Here is a 15,086-nt window from a genome sequence, read left to right as displayed (position 1 = left end):
ACTTCGACGACAACTCCAACGTCATCCTCAAGAAGTACAAGAACATGGTGGTCCGGGCGTGTGGCTGCCACTGACCCCCTGACCCTGACCCCTTACAAAGCCTGGCAACCCCTCTGCCAATTCTTCGCAGGCTGCACCTCTCGCAACATCCCGATCGGGAGACAAGTGACATACAGGAGTTACTGTTCTACTCCAAAGTCCATACCCCGCGTCTTGAATTGCAAGTCTTTATCGATATCAACTGATTGGACGTGGATAAAGAAAGGAAAAGATGTGTGATGCTATAATAATAATAATAATAATAATAATGTCCCACCATTGAGTCATGTCGTCAAATGACTCTAATGAGCACATTGTTTCCTGGTTCTGTAAGAGAGTGACTTGATGGATCCGGCTTGCGTTCCTGTTTGTAATCTGTTTAAATGTGTGTATGTGTGTGTGTTAGTGTGTGTATGTATGTGTGTGTGTGTGTGTGTGTGAGTGTGTATGCGTGTGCACCCACTGTGCCTGATAAGCTGACTAGCCCCTTTAGAGCGGGGGTCAAAGGGGAAGCTATTAGGGGAACAGTCCACAGTGCTGCTTCTCTTGGGGGGGTTTCGGCTCTCAGCAGTCCCCTTGCGTAATGGATGAACAATGTCCGGTATAAGGTGTATGATTCTGTGGCGCAATTCCACAACGCAGAAAGGCCAAAGTAGAGTTACTTATATGAACAGGCTAAATGAATGAAAGGATGGAGAAGATAAGGTTGACCGTACGTGACAGATGACACACGTTTATTAATAAAAGGGGTCAACGATGCTGGGTTTCAAATTGTACATCGCTACATTTTGTTATTCAGAATCGTAAAAGAATACAGTTCATGCAACATCTGTATTGCCCTGCCGCGTCCCACAGCTCCTGGCCTTGTTTTCTCTTCTCTAAGCCATGTTTGCCTTCCTCAAAATATAAAATGGACTCAACCAAAGTGACCGCAAGGCTATTTTAGTTGTGGACTCCTCCAAATATCTGCCGGCCGTCAATATTTGCAGGGCCCGCGCCAAGCCCCATCGCCCTGGCCCGGTTCTGGCCCGACCGGGAGCATGTTGTGGCTCGACTCGTGTTTATCCTCCAGAGGTCCGGAGGCTACGGCCTGACCCCACAACCCCCCCCCACACACACACACACACACACACACACACACACACACACACGCAGAAACACACGCACATGCAGAAACACACACACACGGACATGCAGAAACACACAAACGAACACGGACACGCAGACACACACGGACACGCACACCCAAACACATACATACACACGCACACAAACACACACACATGCACAAACACACACACACGCACGCACACACACACACACACACACACACACACACACACACACACAAACACACACACACACACACACACACACGACACACACACCCGAAGGATCATTTCCTTGACACCACAGTTTCAATGTTTAAACGATTCCCCCCCACCAGACAACCCGTCAAGCGTAGGTCGTGGAAAAACATTAACTTGCTCCCCCCCCGAAAGAAGCGCTGTTGGTACGTCTCTTTTGGTGCCAGTTTCTGCAACTAGTCTTTTTTTTACTTCCTTCCTATTTTTTCTCCCGACGTGGATGGTCAATTTTTGTTTGTTGTGAGATTGTCAGGTTATTTTCATTTTATTTTTTTACCAAATGAACATTGAACTGTGAGCTTGTCAGAGTATACAATCTTTGACCAATATGGATTTTAAATGGCAGGCGTGCTTTTAAGAATAACTAATATAACAAATCAAAATACCTTTGTGCCTAACCAACCAATCAGAAAATGACAAAATATATACCTCTGGTAAGCTGCTGTTTACATTTGTGATCATGTTAAGACTGTTATGTGTAAATACTTGTACATTCTTAGCTTATTTATTGCACCGCTTATTAAAAAACGACATACCATGTTAGACAGAACAATAATGGAGAAATATTTTTGGAAAAATACATTTTATAACGAAATCTCATGTTACAACTTGCCATATTCTTTTTTTTTTTTTTTTTTTTTACAAGAATCAATAGGAAGTGTATGTCCTGTAACTTGCAAGAAACAACAATACTGCTTTCGGTCACTGGAGTTGTCTAGACGCGTGTGCTATACATAAAATCTTTAACTGAGGAAAAAAAACTAAAACCTTTTGCCTTGTTTGTGTACCTTGGTTGGAGTTCTGAAAGCAGATCTCAGATCAGACATAGATGAAAGCATATATGTCCTGGTCAGAGACTGGCCTAATGAGAGGGTGGAGTTGGCTTTTTGGACTACAGCATACATACCTAAATAAATGCTACAGAAGGGACACAAGGACCAAGTGGTTATTTCACCATTGGGAGTCAGTTAAAAGCGATGTCTTATGTTGAACAAGTGAAATATATTACCCTGGTGCCAGCTGGTGGCATTTGTGTTATTTATTTTTTTAAATTATAATTATCATGTAATTGATATCCCAATATCTATCCATCTGTTTAAATAAAAACAAAAATAGTTATACGACATGTGTGTTTATTTAGGTCATGGGACGTGGCTCTAGTCCTGCTGGTCTGACTGATTTTGGTAACGTAACAATGTCATGTGAATTGGATTGTCCAATCTAACCGTATTGTGACCTGTGCATCGTTTGCGCAGAGGAGAGAACTGTTTGTTATCAGCACGGGAGCCATGGGTTCAAGTCCAACCAAGACCAGTCTCCATTGAAGCCAGATCTAATGATTTTGGAGACCTAATGATGAGATTTCGGATACTTAACGATTGAAATGTCAAATTTAACCAACGTTCAATCATATCAGCAGCTGGAGTACATTCAAATATTTAATCGGTTAATCTGAGGAAAATGTAACACCAGAGGTTCTCACGGACCAAAGCAGCCATCATCGTCATGCATTTATAACAAAAATATTATCCAGAACTGTGGAGCCAATGGAACAAGGGGAGAAGGGTCTGCTGCTGATTAACAAGCTGTACACATGCTGTCCTGAGCGCTCCACACACACACACACACACACACACACACACACACACACACACACACACACACACACAATGGCGATAGCCTGCACCAATCAGAACCTCGGCTCTAATGCCCCGAACCGATCAGCAGCCCTAACCCTTGTAACAAAATATATACACACTGATGTACTGATATTCTGTCACTGATGCTGCTGGTACAGCTGTAACTATCTCAGAATATCCTTCACACAAAAACTTCGGCCTGCCCTAAAGACTCCTGTATTTATATATCTAGATGAATAGAATAGCTGCCAACTCAGTCACATGACCCTCTACACAAGATCTCACGTCACGCGGTCGCGCCACTACACTTTGTGATTGCGCATCTACATTGCTGTGTACGGTAAAGCACACGAAGACGGACTTCATGGGGCAATTGAGTGCACCTCGTAAACTCAGAAATACGTAGTCGAATGGCAACGAAAGTATTTTTCAACGGGAAAGATATTTTTTCTTTCATATTTTCCTTTGTTGAAATACATGCGTATTAACCATTAGCATCCATTGCTATGTGGGCAGATTATAATTCAAACACATTTTAATCACATGGACCTTAACAAGCATCTTCAATATCAGCCTGGTATCCATGGCTCAAACTCATGAGCTGTGAACCTGATATGCACGAATGTTCACTCGGTCATCAGTTTTAGTCAAACATTGTTTAAACTTTTATAATCTCATCTGATGTTCATGGTTAAGTCTCCATCCATCCCTATCATGATGACTGGATTAACTGGCCCCAATATTGGTTTTAAAGGCACACTATAAACCCATGCCCGATTGACCTGTTTGGACATAGATTCCGGAATAATGTTTACGGAATAATAATGGGAAATCTTTCTTGCCATCACATTTTGCACATTTCAAGCTTGGACAAAGTGCCTTAGAGTTATGGCACGCCTTTGAACATAACCTTTGATCGGCTAAGTGGCAAACGTTTAGTTAGAAATTGTGGTTGCATCCAGGTCCACCAATAGGTCTCAATATTAGTGTTGATTGGTCAACAAAAAAAAAAAGCCTTAGTGTTAGAAATTAGTTTTTTTTTCAGAAACTGGTCAGTTCATTTTGACAACCTCCACCTGCAGGCTGCCACACAAAAACAAAATTTGGAGTAATGAAATGTTGACTTTTACATAAACAGTAGAAAGAGGTATACATGAGCAACAATAGTGATCAAATGTTTTTACAGATAAAAATGGATGCCGTCTAAACCACACTAAAGTTGCTACGGTGTCAATTGAGACTAAATGAAACCCATAAGCCACGTCTTTTTATAAATCAGTGTGTGAACCACATCCCAATTTTCCCCTTCACAGTTAGGTGACAACGCAGCTGTTTGGACTCAAACTCTCCCCATAAACTCATATGACCCTCTCTAATAACGCATACACTTGCAAGTTTAGGGGACCGTACCGCAGAGTAAAAGAAGCAAAAAAAAAAAAAAAAAATGCTTTTTGTTGTTTGAAAGTCTATCACCATTCAGACTTTTTTTCATTGCAATTATTGAGGAGAACCACTCTCACACACGCATCACATTTTTGCAAAAACAGAGACCAGCTGGTCTAGCTATAGTTTGGGTTAAATCAAGCTTAAAGCAGGAAACAAATGTCCGCTCTGCATACAGCAATACAACCGGTAAACATTTGCATTTCCCTGAGTGTCAAGTAAACTAGGCCCATACGGTCATGGATTTAAAAGTCCTCTAAAACTTAACGCTCAACTTCACAATGGAGGCCGGTGGGGGGGTTGGGTGAAGGTGCATTGCTCATATTGTCACTTTTATACAGTTACATTAATGGCTCTTTGATAGATCACTTGTAGAAAAATTGATTTAATATAAAAAAAAAGGTCTTCAGAAACGTCAGTTATAATTTTCATATTGGCAAGATAGAACCTTTGAATACCGGCTTTGAAGAGTGTTCACTTTCCGGGACAAAAGTTTCTTTTAATCACCACTTTGAGAGGTTATGGTTGATTAAGTACTTGCCAGCAAAGTGGTTCTTTAAAAAAACTAATGTAGCTTGCAAGGGCAAACTAATTCCTTCAGATAACAGTAGAGAAATACAGATCCCACCCCGAAACACACTACTTAATCAAACTGCCCTTGATCCCAGGGGTGAAACAAATAAACCTAAGAATTCAAATAAACAGTTTGTAGCAGTCCGTCACAGAGCCACACTCCACTTCTGAGGAGTGAAATGATTACAGGGAGCTGCCGAAGGATAGTTGGCCGGGGGGGGGGGGGGGGGGGGGCAGCAGACGGGAGGGTGGGTCCCAATGTCCAGAAATGCAGTGTGGGCGGGGCAAAGTGATGAATGGCAAGTGCTGATTGGGCCGTCCTAAAGCTCGTCTCTGGCCTGCTTCATGATAAAGGAGTGCAGGCTTTCCAAGTCCCTCCCACCGTGGTGCTCCTCCCCCTGTTGACCGGCTTTGAACATGATCAGGGTAGGGTAGCCGCGCACCTGGGGACGAGAGACAGACGCATAGTAAGACCCTAAAAGCAAAAAGCAGTTGGAAAGTTGCATTCAAAACAACCAAGATGGTGTGAAATGGGGCCATTGAAGTCATTGATCCTATTAAGAGAGTTCCCATACACCGGACCCACAAGGTCAATCAGGGGGCCAACTTTTGTGATAGTTTGGCCAAAACGGTAGCAGATGTTGCAGACCGTGATTATATGAAGCATTGCAATTCCCTCACACAACCACAGATCGTGACTCTTCTCATAGATTGATGATTCACCAGCCGAGCAACATGCTGTAGTTTTGGATATTCCCCGCAACTGATTTTATTGGTTGTATTTTTTTGCGACTTGTCACCTGATTCCAGTTAAGCCTGCTCCTAACCAGATTTACAATTAACTTTGAAAAGGCTCTTGGAAAAACCTGTAGCGTGAGACGGCACCAAAAAAAGACTTAGACTTTGGGTTGTCACAAAACAAAAATTTAGAAAAACTATATTCTCAATATTAATTGGGAACACCAACAAAGGAAACAGCAGGACAGTTTACACATAAGAAAATAAGCATAGTTCAGTTTAAACGCTTGTGACGGCACAGAAATCGCTCCTTTGACACCCGTCTTTGTAAACATTTCACAACATAAAAAAAAAATATATATATTTGAACCCGCGTACGTGTTGCACCAGCCGCCCCGGACGGACGAAGGTGCTTTTATTAACCGGGTACCGCGGCGTCCCGTTCCAGGACAAGGTGGTGGCCACCCTGTTTTACGACCCCGGGACCCAGCCCACTAATTGAGCTTTACCACCGCCTGCGCAGCGACGACACTTCATCTGGAAGAACTGGCCCGGCTGACTCAGTCTGACCAGTGCGTGTACAAGTGTGTGTGCGTGTCAATGTACTACAGTTCATGCTCAATGTAATCCCGGTCTGGCGTCGGGGCCCCTCGCTCGAACCCAGTGCACTTACAGAGAGCCGGTTGCAGAGGGTGCGCTCCACGGTGCAGTCCACCTTGGCCACCTTGACGTCGGTGAGGCCGGGGAACTCCTTCTTGGACAGGTCCTCCCATGTGGGAACCAGGTTCTTGCAGTGACCACACCTAAAGAACAGAGAGAAGGGAATAAATAGACGTTGGCTCCGTTAAGTTCAAGGATGAGGACTTTTTAAAAAGGGAGAGTCTTGGAACTTGCACGGGTTTTCAATGTGAAACAATAATAAACCGCAAATTCTTGTTCAATGCAACTTTAATGAGTAAATTCATTTACAAAAGTCAAGAAGAATTGAGATCGATTCATGCTTCACCAAGGGATAACTTGTGCTTTTCCTAATTCTAGATGGCATTTCAATTTGTTCCAAACGCTCCATTAATGTAATGGAGAAAAAAAACTTGAATCCTTATGTTATTTCTGTACAATTATTATCAGGCTAACTTTGAACTAACAAGAATCGTCCTTTTCTCATCTCATGAGAAAAAACCCCAGGCATGAGACATCAGTACAGCCGAAGGGGGAAACAATCACAATACAGACACTCACACACTAACACATTCACAGCGCAACAATGTGTACAGTGTCATCAAGGAAAATTACATTTGAATGCAAAGTTTGTCAGCCAAATCTTTAACTCAAGGAGCTCATTTGAATGGTGCCACTGGTTCCATCCCGACCCAGTTACCCCAGTCAAACACGGTCCAAAGTGCTGACTGTCCCCGTGCTGGTTAAGATAATGCCAAGTCATAAAATGTAGTGTTTACCATGGAGCGTAGAACTTGATGAAGGAGATGCCCTTGGCTACCGTCTCGTCGAAGTTGCCTTCCGTCAGGGTCAACACTCCGGACTGTACAGAAGAGGAGCGCCGTGTTAGAGACTAGGGCTGGAAGATTAATCTAATTTAAACCGACATTGGGATGTAATCTTTTATTTTTACTGAATCGAGATCACCAATTTATTAAAGATGTTATGATATCAATTCATTCATCAATTAATCTCAACACAAAGCCCTGGCCTAAAGGAAAGAGCAGTTTATATTTTGACTGCTTCCATAATACAAAACATAAGGAACTTTAAAAAGAAAAACATACTAAATCACAATCGCAATATTGGTCGAAATAATCGCCGTTCGATTATTTCCCCAAATCGTTCAGCCCTATTAGAAATCTCACACACACACACACACACACACACACACACACACACACACACACACACACACACACACACACACACACACACACACACACACACACACACACACACTGCTGTAAGTATCAGCAGGGCCTTATTCTCATGTTCTCACAGCATGTGCGGTAGGCCGTGCTGCACCACGGGCTTTCCCCGCTGTCACACCTCATCTCTGCTGCATGTGCAGGGGCGCTGTGAGCGGTGATGTCACCGCCCTAGGCTTAAACTGCCCATCGGAGATCCTGGCTTCTAATGTGCAGGAAATAGCTGGCTTAGCCTTAATTGCGGGCTGCACCCACTCCGCTATGCAACAGCCGGAGTGGGTGCCAGGCGCGGCGAGCGGACTAACGCCAACCAGGTGACGGCGACGGCCATGTGGTTATTCTCCGCCCCGTGGCGCTATGCAGACCCTAACATGCAGTAACGATTCAAATAAAAAAACGCTTGCCGTCATTAAGTGTACTTAATAAACGCGTCAGATTCAGTGATTGTAATGGCCGCTGGTTTTTCTTCCCCTCCCCCCTTTTCTCCCAAGCTGGGTGACTTCAGAGGTCTGTGGTCTATTAAAGGTGTAGCGCCAGCGGGCCTGCGCATGTGTGCACGAGGATGCATGCACCCACCTTAACCTCCACCTCGGCCTCCACCTCCTGGGCCGGGGGGTCTGTGGGGACCTCGTTGTCAGACGGGTCCGCGGCCTCTGGCTGCGCGGCGGCGGCGGCGGCGGCTGCCTTCACCTGGTTATTCACAAACTCCTTGAAGGAGTCCAGGTCCCGCATGCCCCGGTACTGCTCTGTCTGGGAGCACGGGGGGGGGGGGGAAACGTCATGGTTAAAGGATGAATCACCTCAAGTAGTTCATTAAGTCATCGCCATGCAAATTATCTTCAATGTGGTTGCTGCCCTGCCATTTATACGAGTGGGCAAGAAGTTATTACTGAGAAGGTGGATCTTGGGTTAGAAGGACGAGGCGCGAGATGCACAGGTCAACGGAGCGAGACGTACCTTCTGCCCGTTGCTGAAGAACAGCAGGGTGGGGTATCCGCGCACGGCGTTCTCAGAGCACACCTCGTAGTGCTGAGTACAGTCCACCTAACAGCGAGCACAGAGGGGAGCCAAGGCGTTAGGCCACACACACGCAGAACCAGTGACTGAAGTGAATAACAAGTGAATAGCCACCATAGACTGACATGAGTTTGTAGAGCATTAGTTCCCCTTGCAGTCAGTCACTTCAACATTGCAATTAATTCTTAAGAAGAACAGACAGTTTTTTTTGAGGATCTGGTGGAACGTGTTCCCTTACTGCTATAACCAAGAAGGAATTGTAATGCAATATATTTGATATAGCAATAGTCTTTGGAGCCTACTGAAAACAGACAAACATGTTTGTTTTTATATGATTGTTTTAGTATGTTTATTTTTGCCAGGGGCCATCTCAGGCAGCTTCTTGCATTGTTTGTTATGCGCTGTGTATTTGGTTAGAGGATGGGCGTGTGCAATTGGTTTTAATGTCTTCTGGTTTGTTCTTGGTATGCATCTTTTTTTTTTTTTTTATGAGGCCAGACGCTGGACTGTCTGTCACTAAACAAATTTCAGGACGATAAAGTAATCTAACCTTAACCAATGTGTGTTATAAATCAGAAAGCATCATGGGATCTTCTGCTGCCGATACTCTATATACGCCATATGGTTACTTAGGACAAAATAAACGTTGTTTATTTTGCCACGTCTCGCGCTAGAAACGCTGCAGGAGTTTCAAACAGAACAATGTTTCCACGTGATGACATCATTTCCAGATTAATGACTAAATAACAAAAAATAGTTACAATTAAAATAATCACTAACATTCGTATGGTCGTATGCCTCCAAAATGGAGGCGGTCATTGAGATTTACAAGCCCTATAGCTCACCTTGCCGATCTTGACATCTTCAGAGTGCTCGAAGCTTGTGGCCAGCTGCTCCCAGGTAGGAGCCATTGCTTTGCAGTGGCCACACCACGGGGCGAAAAACTTGACAAAGTGGGCTCCTGCGCGAGAGAGGACAAAATAAACCGGTAAGTATTATAAAGAGGGAGTTTATGGCGAGAGAGGTTGTTCGAGATTTTATCAGTAGATTATTTCAACACAAATTAAAAAAGATTGTATGTAAGAACCCTTCTCATTACTGGCCCCTTTGGCGGTTAAGTGAACTGCGCCCCTGCTCAAGCTTGTGCATTTGGAGCACTGAAGTGCGAACTCCGTAGGTTAAGACAATAAAATCATAATCTAGTGTTAGTTATAAACATAAATAAACGCTGTATAACTTAGAACGTTATGGAAGAACAGACAATTTTAGGTGCTTAGACATCACGTCCTCCCGTTTAAACAGCCCCGGTTCAAACATAATAGGAATCAGCAAACAGGCCGTTCTACACAACAGCGAAACAGGGAAAATATTTTTTTTTTAAGTTTAATCAAAACGGATTCATATATTGGCAATTTATGCATGAAAGTAATCCTACACGTAACTTCTTTAAAGAACATATACAACTGTGTATGGCTGGTGGATTTTCCCATGATGACTTAGAGAGAGAAAGTCTAGAACATGACATGAGAACGACTCATGCACGGGAGCCATACGCAAGCCATTACACAATGCTGCTTGCAGTGCTGCCAAGAATTAAAAGGTGGGACGTTGAAAAAAAATAAAAATAATAACAGCTATGTCATATCCTGTCGTGTTTCAACTCCAAACAACCACCCATTTATTTTTCTGCTGAAGCAAAACATTTGACGTCGACAGGCCCTAAGTGCTGTAATTTCAACAAGACAATTATCGCGTCCCGTGTTTATTTGCAGTGTTTGTCTGAAAATTTGAAAATGAAAGCTAAAGGGGCCGACCTACGTAACGTGCAGGCAGGGCTTGGTTTTGACTGACACCGTGTGCTGTAGCCTGGAGTCCAGCGCCCAAATAAAATATTACACACGTCATAATGAAAGGGGTTGTGGCCTTTCCATTCCAGCTTGGGGTATCCCCAAGTGCCAACTGCTTGAATTTAATAAATGTATGTTTTGAAATGATGAAGCCTGGAGAATACGTTTACCGGTTAGGTAACTGCAAGACAGAATTCTTACCCTATTATAGTTAACAATCTCCACACCAGTGTTAATTCAAACAGTTTTTTTTATAAGAATTTGCCATTCGAATTTCTGACCGATGTCACTAATTAGCTAAATGCTTACGTTTAATGACTCCCAAGTAGTAATAGAGTGGTATTATATCTAACTTATGATGCGTGTATGTTGACTGGCCTGTTAAGATAAGACTTCCCATCATGCATTGACAAGTAAATGGATCATCTACTTCTTAGGGCAAAGCAGCACAGAGTGCAACGCTGCAGTCTGCCCGTTACCTTTGGCGAGGTGGGCTTTGAAGTTGCTGACGGTGAGCTCATACAAGCCCTGCTTGGGCTCCGGGGCCACTGAAGGTTCTGGCTCGCTCTCTGGCTCCTAGAGGGAACAAGGAGGGAGGGACACAAACCAACATCCATGTCAAGTCAAAGACCTACGCTCCGGAGGACTAAAAAGGGGAACAGGGTGGAACGCTCACCTCAGGCTCGTCCTGGAGGGTCTTCAGCAGCCATGTCTCCAGAGACGGCAGGTCCCTGGGGCCCGTGTACTTCACGGCCTCCTGATCCGGCCTGTACAGCTTCAGACTGGAGAGACCAGAGACACGCGTATCGTTAGGAGAATTGAAAACAAGATGGACCGTGAAAACTGGAAGCTTTTGTCAGTCTAGCTGTAGGCCTTCTTGAGCCCCTTAATGACATGTTTCTTAAAGGGGACATATCATACCACTAGCTGTGGGTGTGATTAGCCACTACAAGCCGTTTTCAAAATGTGCAGCATTGTGACATCACGGGTGGCCGTGTCCGCCTAGATCTGTGCTGGATAGATGAGCAACGTTTGCTACAGTCCACTGGGTAGGCTGGTAGACTGATCTATCCAGCACACATCTAGGTGGACACGCCCACCTGTGATGTCACAATGCTGCACATTTTCAAACCTGCTTGCAATGGCGAATCACACTCACACCTGGTGGTATGATATGCCCCCTTTAAACTTTTCACTTTTACTCGCTTCGGATAAAGCGTCTGCCAAATGACAAAAAGTAGGGATGCACCGAAAATTCAGCCATTGAAAATGTTCGGCCGAAAATGGCCCAAAACATAATATTCGCTTTCGTCCGAAGGAGTAAAAAGGCCGAAAAAAATACTGAACATTTCTATTTTTTTGATGTGAGAAAAAAAAGCAACCAGTGGGGAATGAGCCCGGTGCGCTTCATCAAGAGAGAGTTTAAAAAAGAGCTGCACATAAGTTTGTAAACAACTAAATGACAATACACAAGGTGAAAAAAGAGCCGAGCGCACCTGTTTAATGAATGAATGAAAAACAGCAAAAGCCATATTCGGTTTTCGGTTTCGGCTTTCGGCCAACTGTTTCAGTATATTCGGTTTCAGTTTCGGCCAAGAATTTTTATTTCGGTGCATCCCTAACAAAAAGCAGCTTCAGATAATGGGTCAAAAAGTAGGAGTGTTTAAGACTAGTCCATTCAACATTATATTTACAATTACTTCCAGCGTCATCATATATCAGGAAGATATTGGATTGACAGTGCTTTTCTGATGTTTTAAAAAGTGCTTCATCGTCTTCTGCAGACTGCCGAGTTTGCACTTATGCAGCAAGTTGTCCTGGTGGTTTAAGATGGGGCAATTACTGTACAAGTTGAAATTTCCACTCAGTGCTAGTGAATGTGTAATTTCTGTGTGTCCCTCAGTGACAAGGAGAAGGCAATTACTTGCTGGGGTAGTTTTTTTTGTTGTTGTTGCTCAGAACCTCAAATTAAGACACTTTGTGAAACAAGTGGAATGCAAGCACTTCTTATACTCCTCTTCGCTACAAGAAAAGTGATGGGCAATAAATAAGTTAAAGATGAGTCACATTAAAGTCGCTTCTTACGTTGGGTAACCCCTGACAGCGTGGTCTTTGGAGCAGAATTTGGTGTCCAGGACGCAGTCCACCTTAACCACGTAGACTGGAGGCTTCTCCATACTGTTGTATTTGTCAGCCAGTTCGTTCCATGCAGGCTGGAGCCTCTGGCAATGGCCGCACCTGAACACAGCACAAGGATAACATAGTCACCATCAGTATGTTACAGAGGTCATTCCTCTCAAAATAGACCTCTATATATATACATCATGCTAATGTGTATTCATGCTTTCTTTCTATTAAAGGCGACACACTATTGACAGACAGTTGGCTGAGGAATAGTGTTAATAGCCTCCACTTTGATGTACCCTCACAATCTACAAAGACCTGAAGGGGTTTGAAGCATGACACAGCTTGATTTGACGTGATAAATGCAGGAATGACAGTAAAATACTTTCTAACGGGATGGGGGAAGAATGAGGACAGGAATCTCCTCGGTTACCGGCTCTGATTCAATCACTGCTTGCCACGTAAGCGATCGCAGTACAGCCTCCCTGGTGGAGCGTCTCTGAACTATAAATACCTAAAACCCGACATTTTAAGTCAATACTACGCTTCAAACCGGTTCACAAAGCAAACAACATTAGCGTGTACTTTTTTTTTTTTTTAAATGGACTCAGATTAAACCGGCCCCGCATCGCCTTGTGAATGTTGTCAGAGGGTTTTCCCCCTCACTAATAGGCTAGCTAGCTAGCTCCACCAGCCGGCCAACAGAGTTCAAACTTGCTAGCTAGCCGTGTGCTGCGAAGTAGTTCACAATGCACTTCAGGCACACACTTCACAGTTCTCGGTACAGTAGTCCTGCTTAGAAAGGGATAATAGAAATATGTGACCATCGATGCCTTTATTCAGTACAGTGTGTGCATAAGTTGTTAACTTACCAAGGAGCATAGAACATGACAAAGTGTGGAGCAGTAGGCACAGCATCGTTGAACATTTCTACCGTGTACGAGTGCTTGGCATGTTCATCTTCTTCGGCTTCGGCGTCGCAAAACACACTACTTATGAGTAACGAGCAATAAATAAAACACAAAAGTGTGTGTGTGCAAAACTGAGTTGGAGCCATGGTTAACCCTCTTGCGATGTGAACGGCAGGTTTGCAAAGACCGACTCGCAAATCGCCCTCTCCCTCTGCCTGCGCTGAGTGTAAAGCAATGTGTAATGTGGATAGGGCGCCGACTAAACTTTAGCTCTGCGTCAGGAAATCCCGATACTGTGGGGATATGTGGTGCCCTGAAGCGCAACCCAAACAAGTCCTAATTGGACATGAGACACTTGAAGTTGAGTCGCTGAGACGACTGACTGACTGTGATTAATGAGGCGATGAAATATGCATCATCATACATTTTATGTTCCAAGCACTAAATAGCTTATTACTTGATACAGAAATAACGCATCAGATAAACTCGATTGTTGTCATTATTTCAATAGTTGTAATTACTTCATATTATTTGGGTGAAATGATCACAAACGTTTTGACACTGTGAGAATGATTTCAGTTAATCTCATCATCATCACAACATATTATTTGTAGGCCTAAATCATTTCAAAGGAGGTACTTTTACTTTAACTTTAATACAAGCTCATTGTATTGCAGTGGGGAGCTCTCCAAAATCTCGCTGTACCCGTAGGCCTACCTGTACATGTACAAATAAAGATAATTCATTCATTCATTCATTGGGTCTATTGTGATTCTTGGACCACTAGGAGCTACTTTCCTTTGCTTCAGTAATCTCTTAAAGTCAAAGGGGGCATTCTTTGCCTCACGTAGAAAAAACTCATTCAGCTCACCAGTCAAAGATATTTTAAGATATGTTAAAAAAAAAGGAAAAAGATTTTAAAATAAAATATTTTTGGGGTGACTGGGAAGGATTTTCCTCCTAACCACTCTTGCTGCGTGGTTGCCAGAGAAAGTTTGAGACGTATTACGTCTGCAGAAGCTGTTAATTAAAAAAATCATAATAAACGCATCCCAATTCATTAACATGTCACTGAATGCAGTGAAAATGTAATTAATGGAAAAATAATAATTTGAATATGTGTTGTGTAACATTATAACCTCCATTGTAACAGGTGCTTAAAACCTCTTATCCGGGATGTCAAACCACATTATCATACTGGTAGGGCTGATGGGGTTTACTCCCAGAGTCTGCAGGGGCACAAACGGGGAAGTCTAATGGCCTCGATCAAATTAAAATCATTACAAGGGGTACAATATCAATCTGCTACATGAGCACATTCAAGACTGCAATGAGACGGTAATTCATAACCCTGGATGAATAGTAACTGGGCTTCCAGCGTTGCATAATGTCTCAATGTGCATACATCACGTGTGCTCCAACTCTGCTCTCTCCTAAACTCACCTCTCTTTCCCCCAGC

General features: G+C 43.5%; 2 protein-coding genes across 2 annotated transcripts in view; one reads left to right on the top strand and one right to left on the bottom strand.

Moving 5' to 3' along the window:
- Window positions 1-2,527, top strand: part of bmp6 (bone morphogenetic protein 6) — a 15,561-nt gene extending 13,034 nt beyond the window's left edge. The window contains exon 5 of the mRNA XM_060044418.1: window positions 1-2,527. This exon is cut by the window's left edge and continues 76 nt beyond it. Coding sequence (XP_059900401.1) covers window positions 1-74 — 74 coding nt within the window. The 3' untranslated portion in view covers window positions 75-2,527.
- Window positions 2,528-4,858: 2,331 nt separating this feature from the next.
- txndc5 (thioredoxin domain containing 5) lies at window positions 4,859-14,321 on the bottom strand. Its single transcript, XM_060044417.1, has 10 exons — window positions 13,589-14,321; window positions 12,678-12,830; window positions 11,269-11,374; window positions 11,072-11,168; window positions 9,591-9,706; window positions 8,686-8,772; window positions 8,305-8,478; window positions 7,258-7,340; window positions 6,474-6,603; window positions 4,859-5,505 (listed from the first exon to the last, which is right to left on the bottom strand). The coding sequence occupies exons 1-10, from the start codon at window positions 13,771-13,773 to the stop codon at window positions 5,383-5,385; spliced, it is 1,254 nt and encodes a 417-aa protein (XP_059900400.1). The 5' UTR covers window positions 13,774-14,321; the 3' UTR covers window positions 4,859-5,382.
- Between the last annotated feature and the right edge of the window lie 765 nt (window positions 14,322-15,086).

Source organism: Gadus macrocephalus, chromosome 23 (assembly GCF_031168955.1).
Source record: "Gadus macrocephalus chromosome 23, ASM3116895v1".
Lineage (NCBI taxonomy): Eukaryota > Metazoa > Chordata > Actinopteri > Gadiformes > Gadidae > Gadus > Gadus macrocephalus.
This window is presented reverse-complemented; position numbering and strand designations above follow the sequence as displayed.

Bases quoted from the DNA above. Each gene is read 5' to 3' on its own strand.
- txndc5 (XM_060044417.1), bottom strand. From the start codon at position 13,773: ATGGCTCCAACTCAGTTTTGCACACACACACTTTTGTGTTTTATTTAT. The intron at 12,831-13,588 runs GTAAGTTAACAA...TGCTGTGTTCAG, and splicing joins GTCATGTTCTATGCTCCTTG to GTGCGGCCATTGCCAGAGGC. The intron at 7,341-8,304 runs GTGGGTGCATGC...TCTTCTGTACAG, and splicing joins AGGCCGAGGTGGAGGTTAAG to TCCGGAGTGTTGACCCTGAC.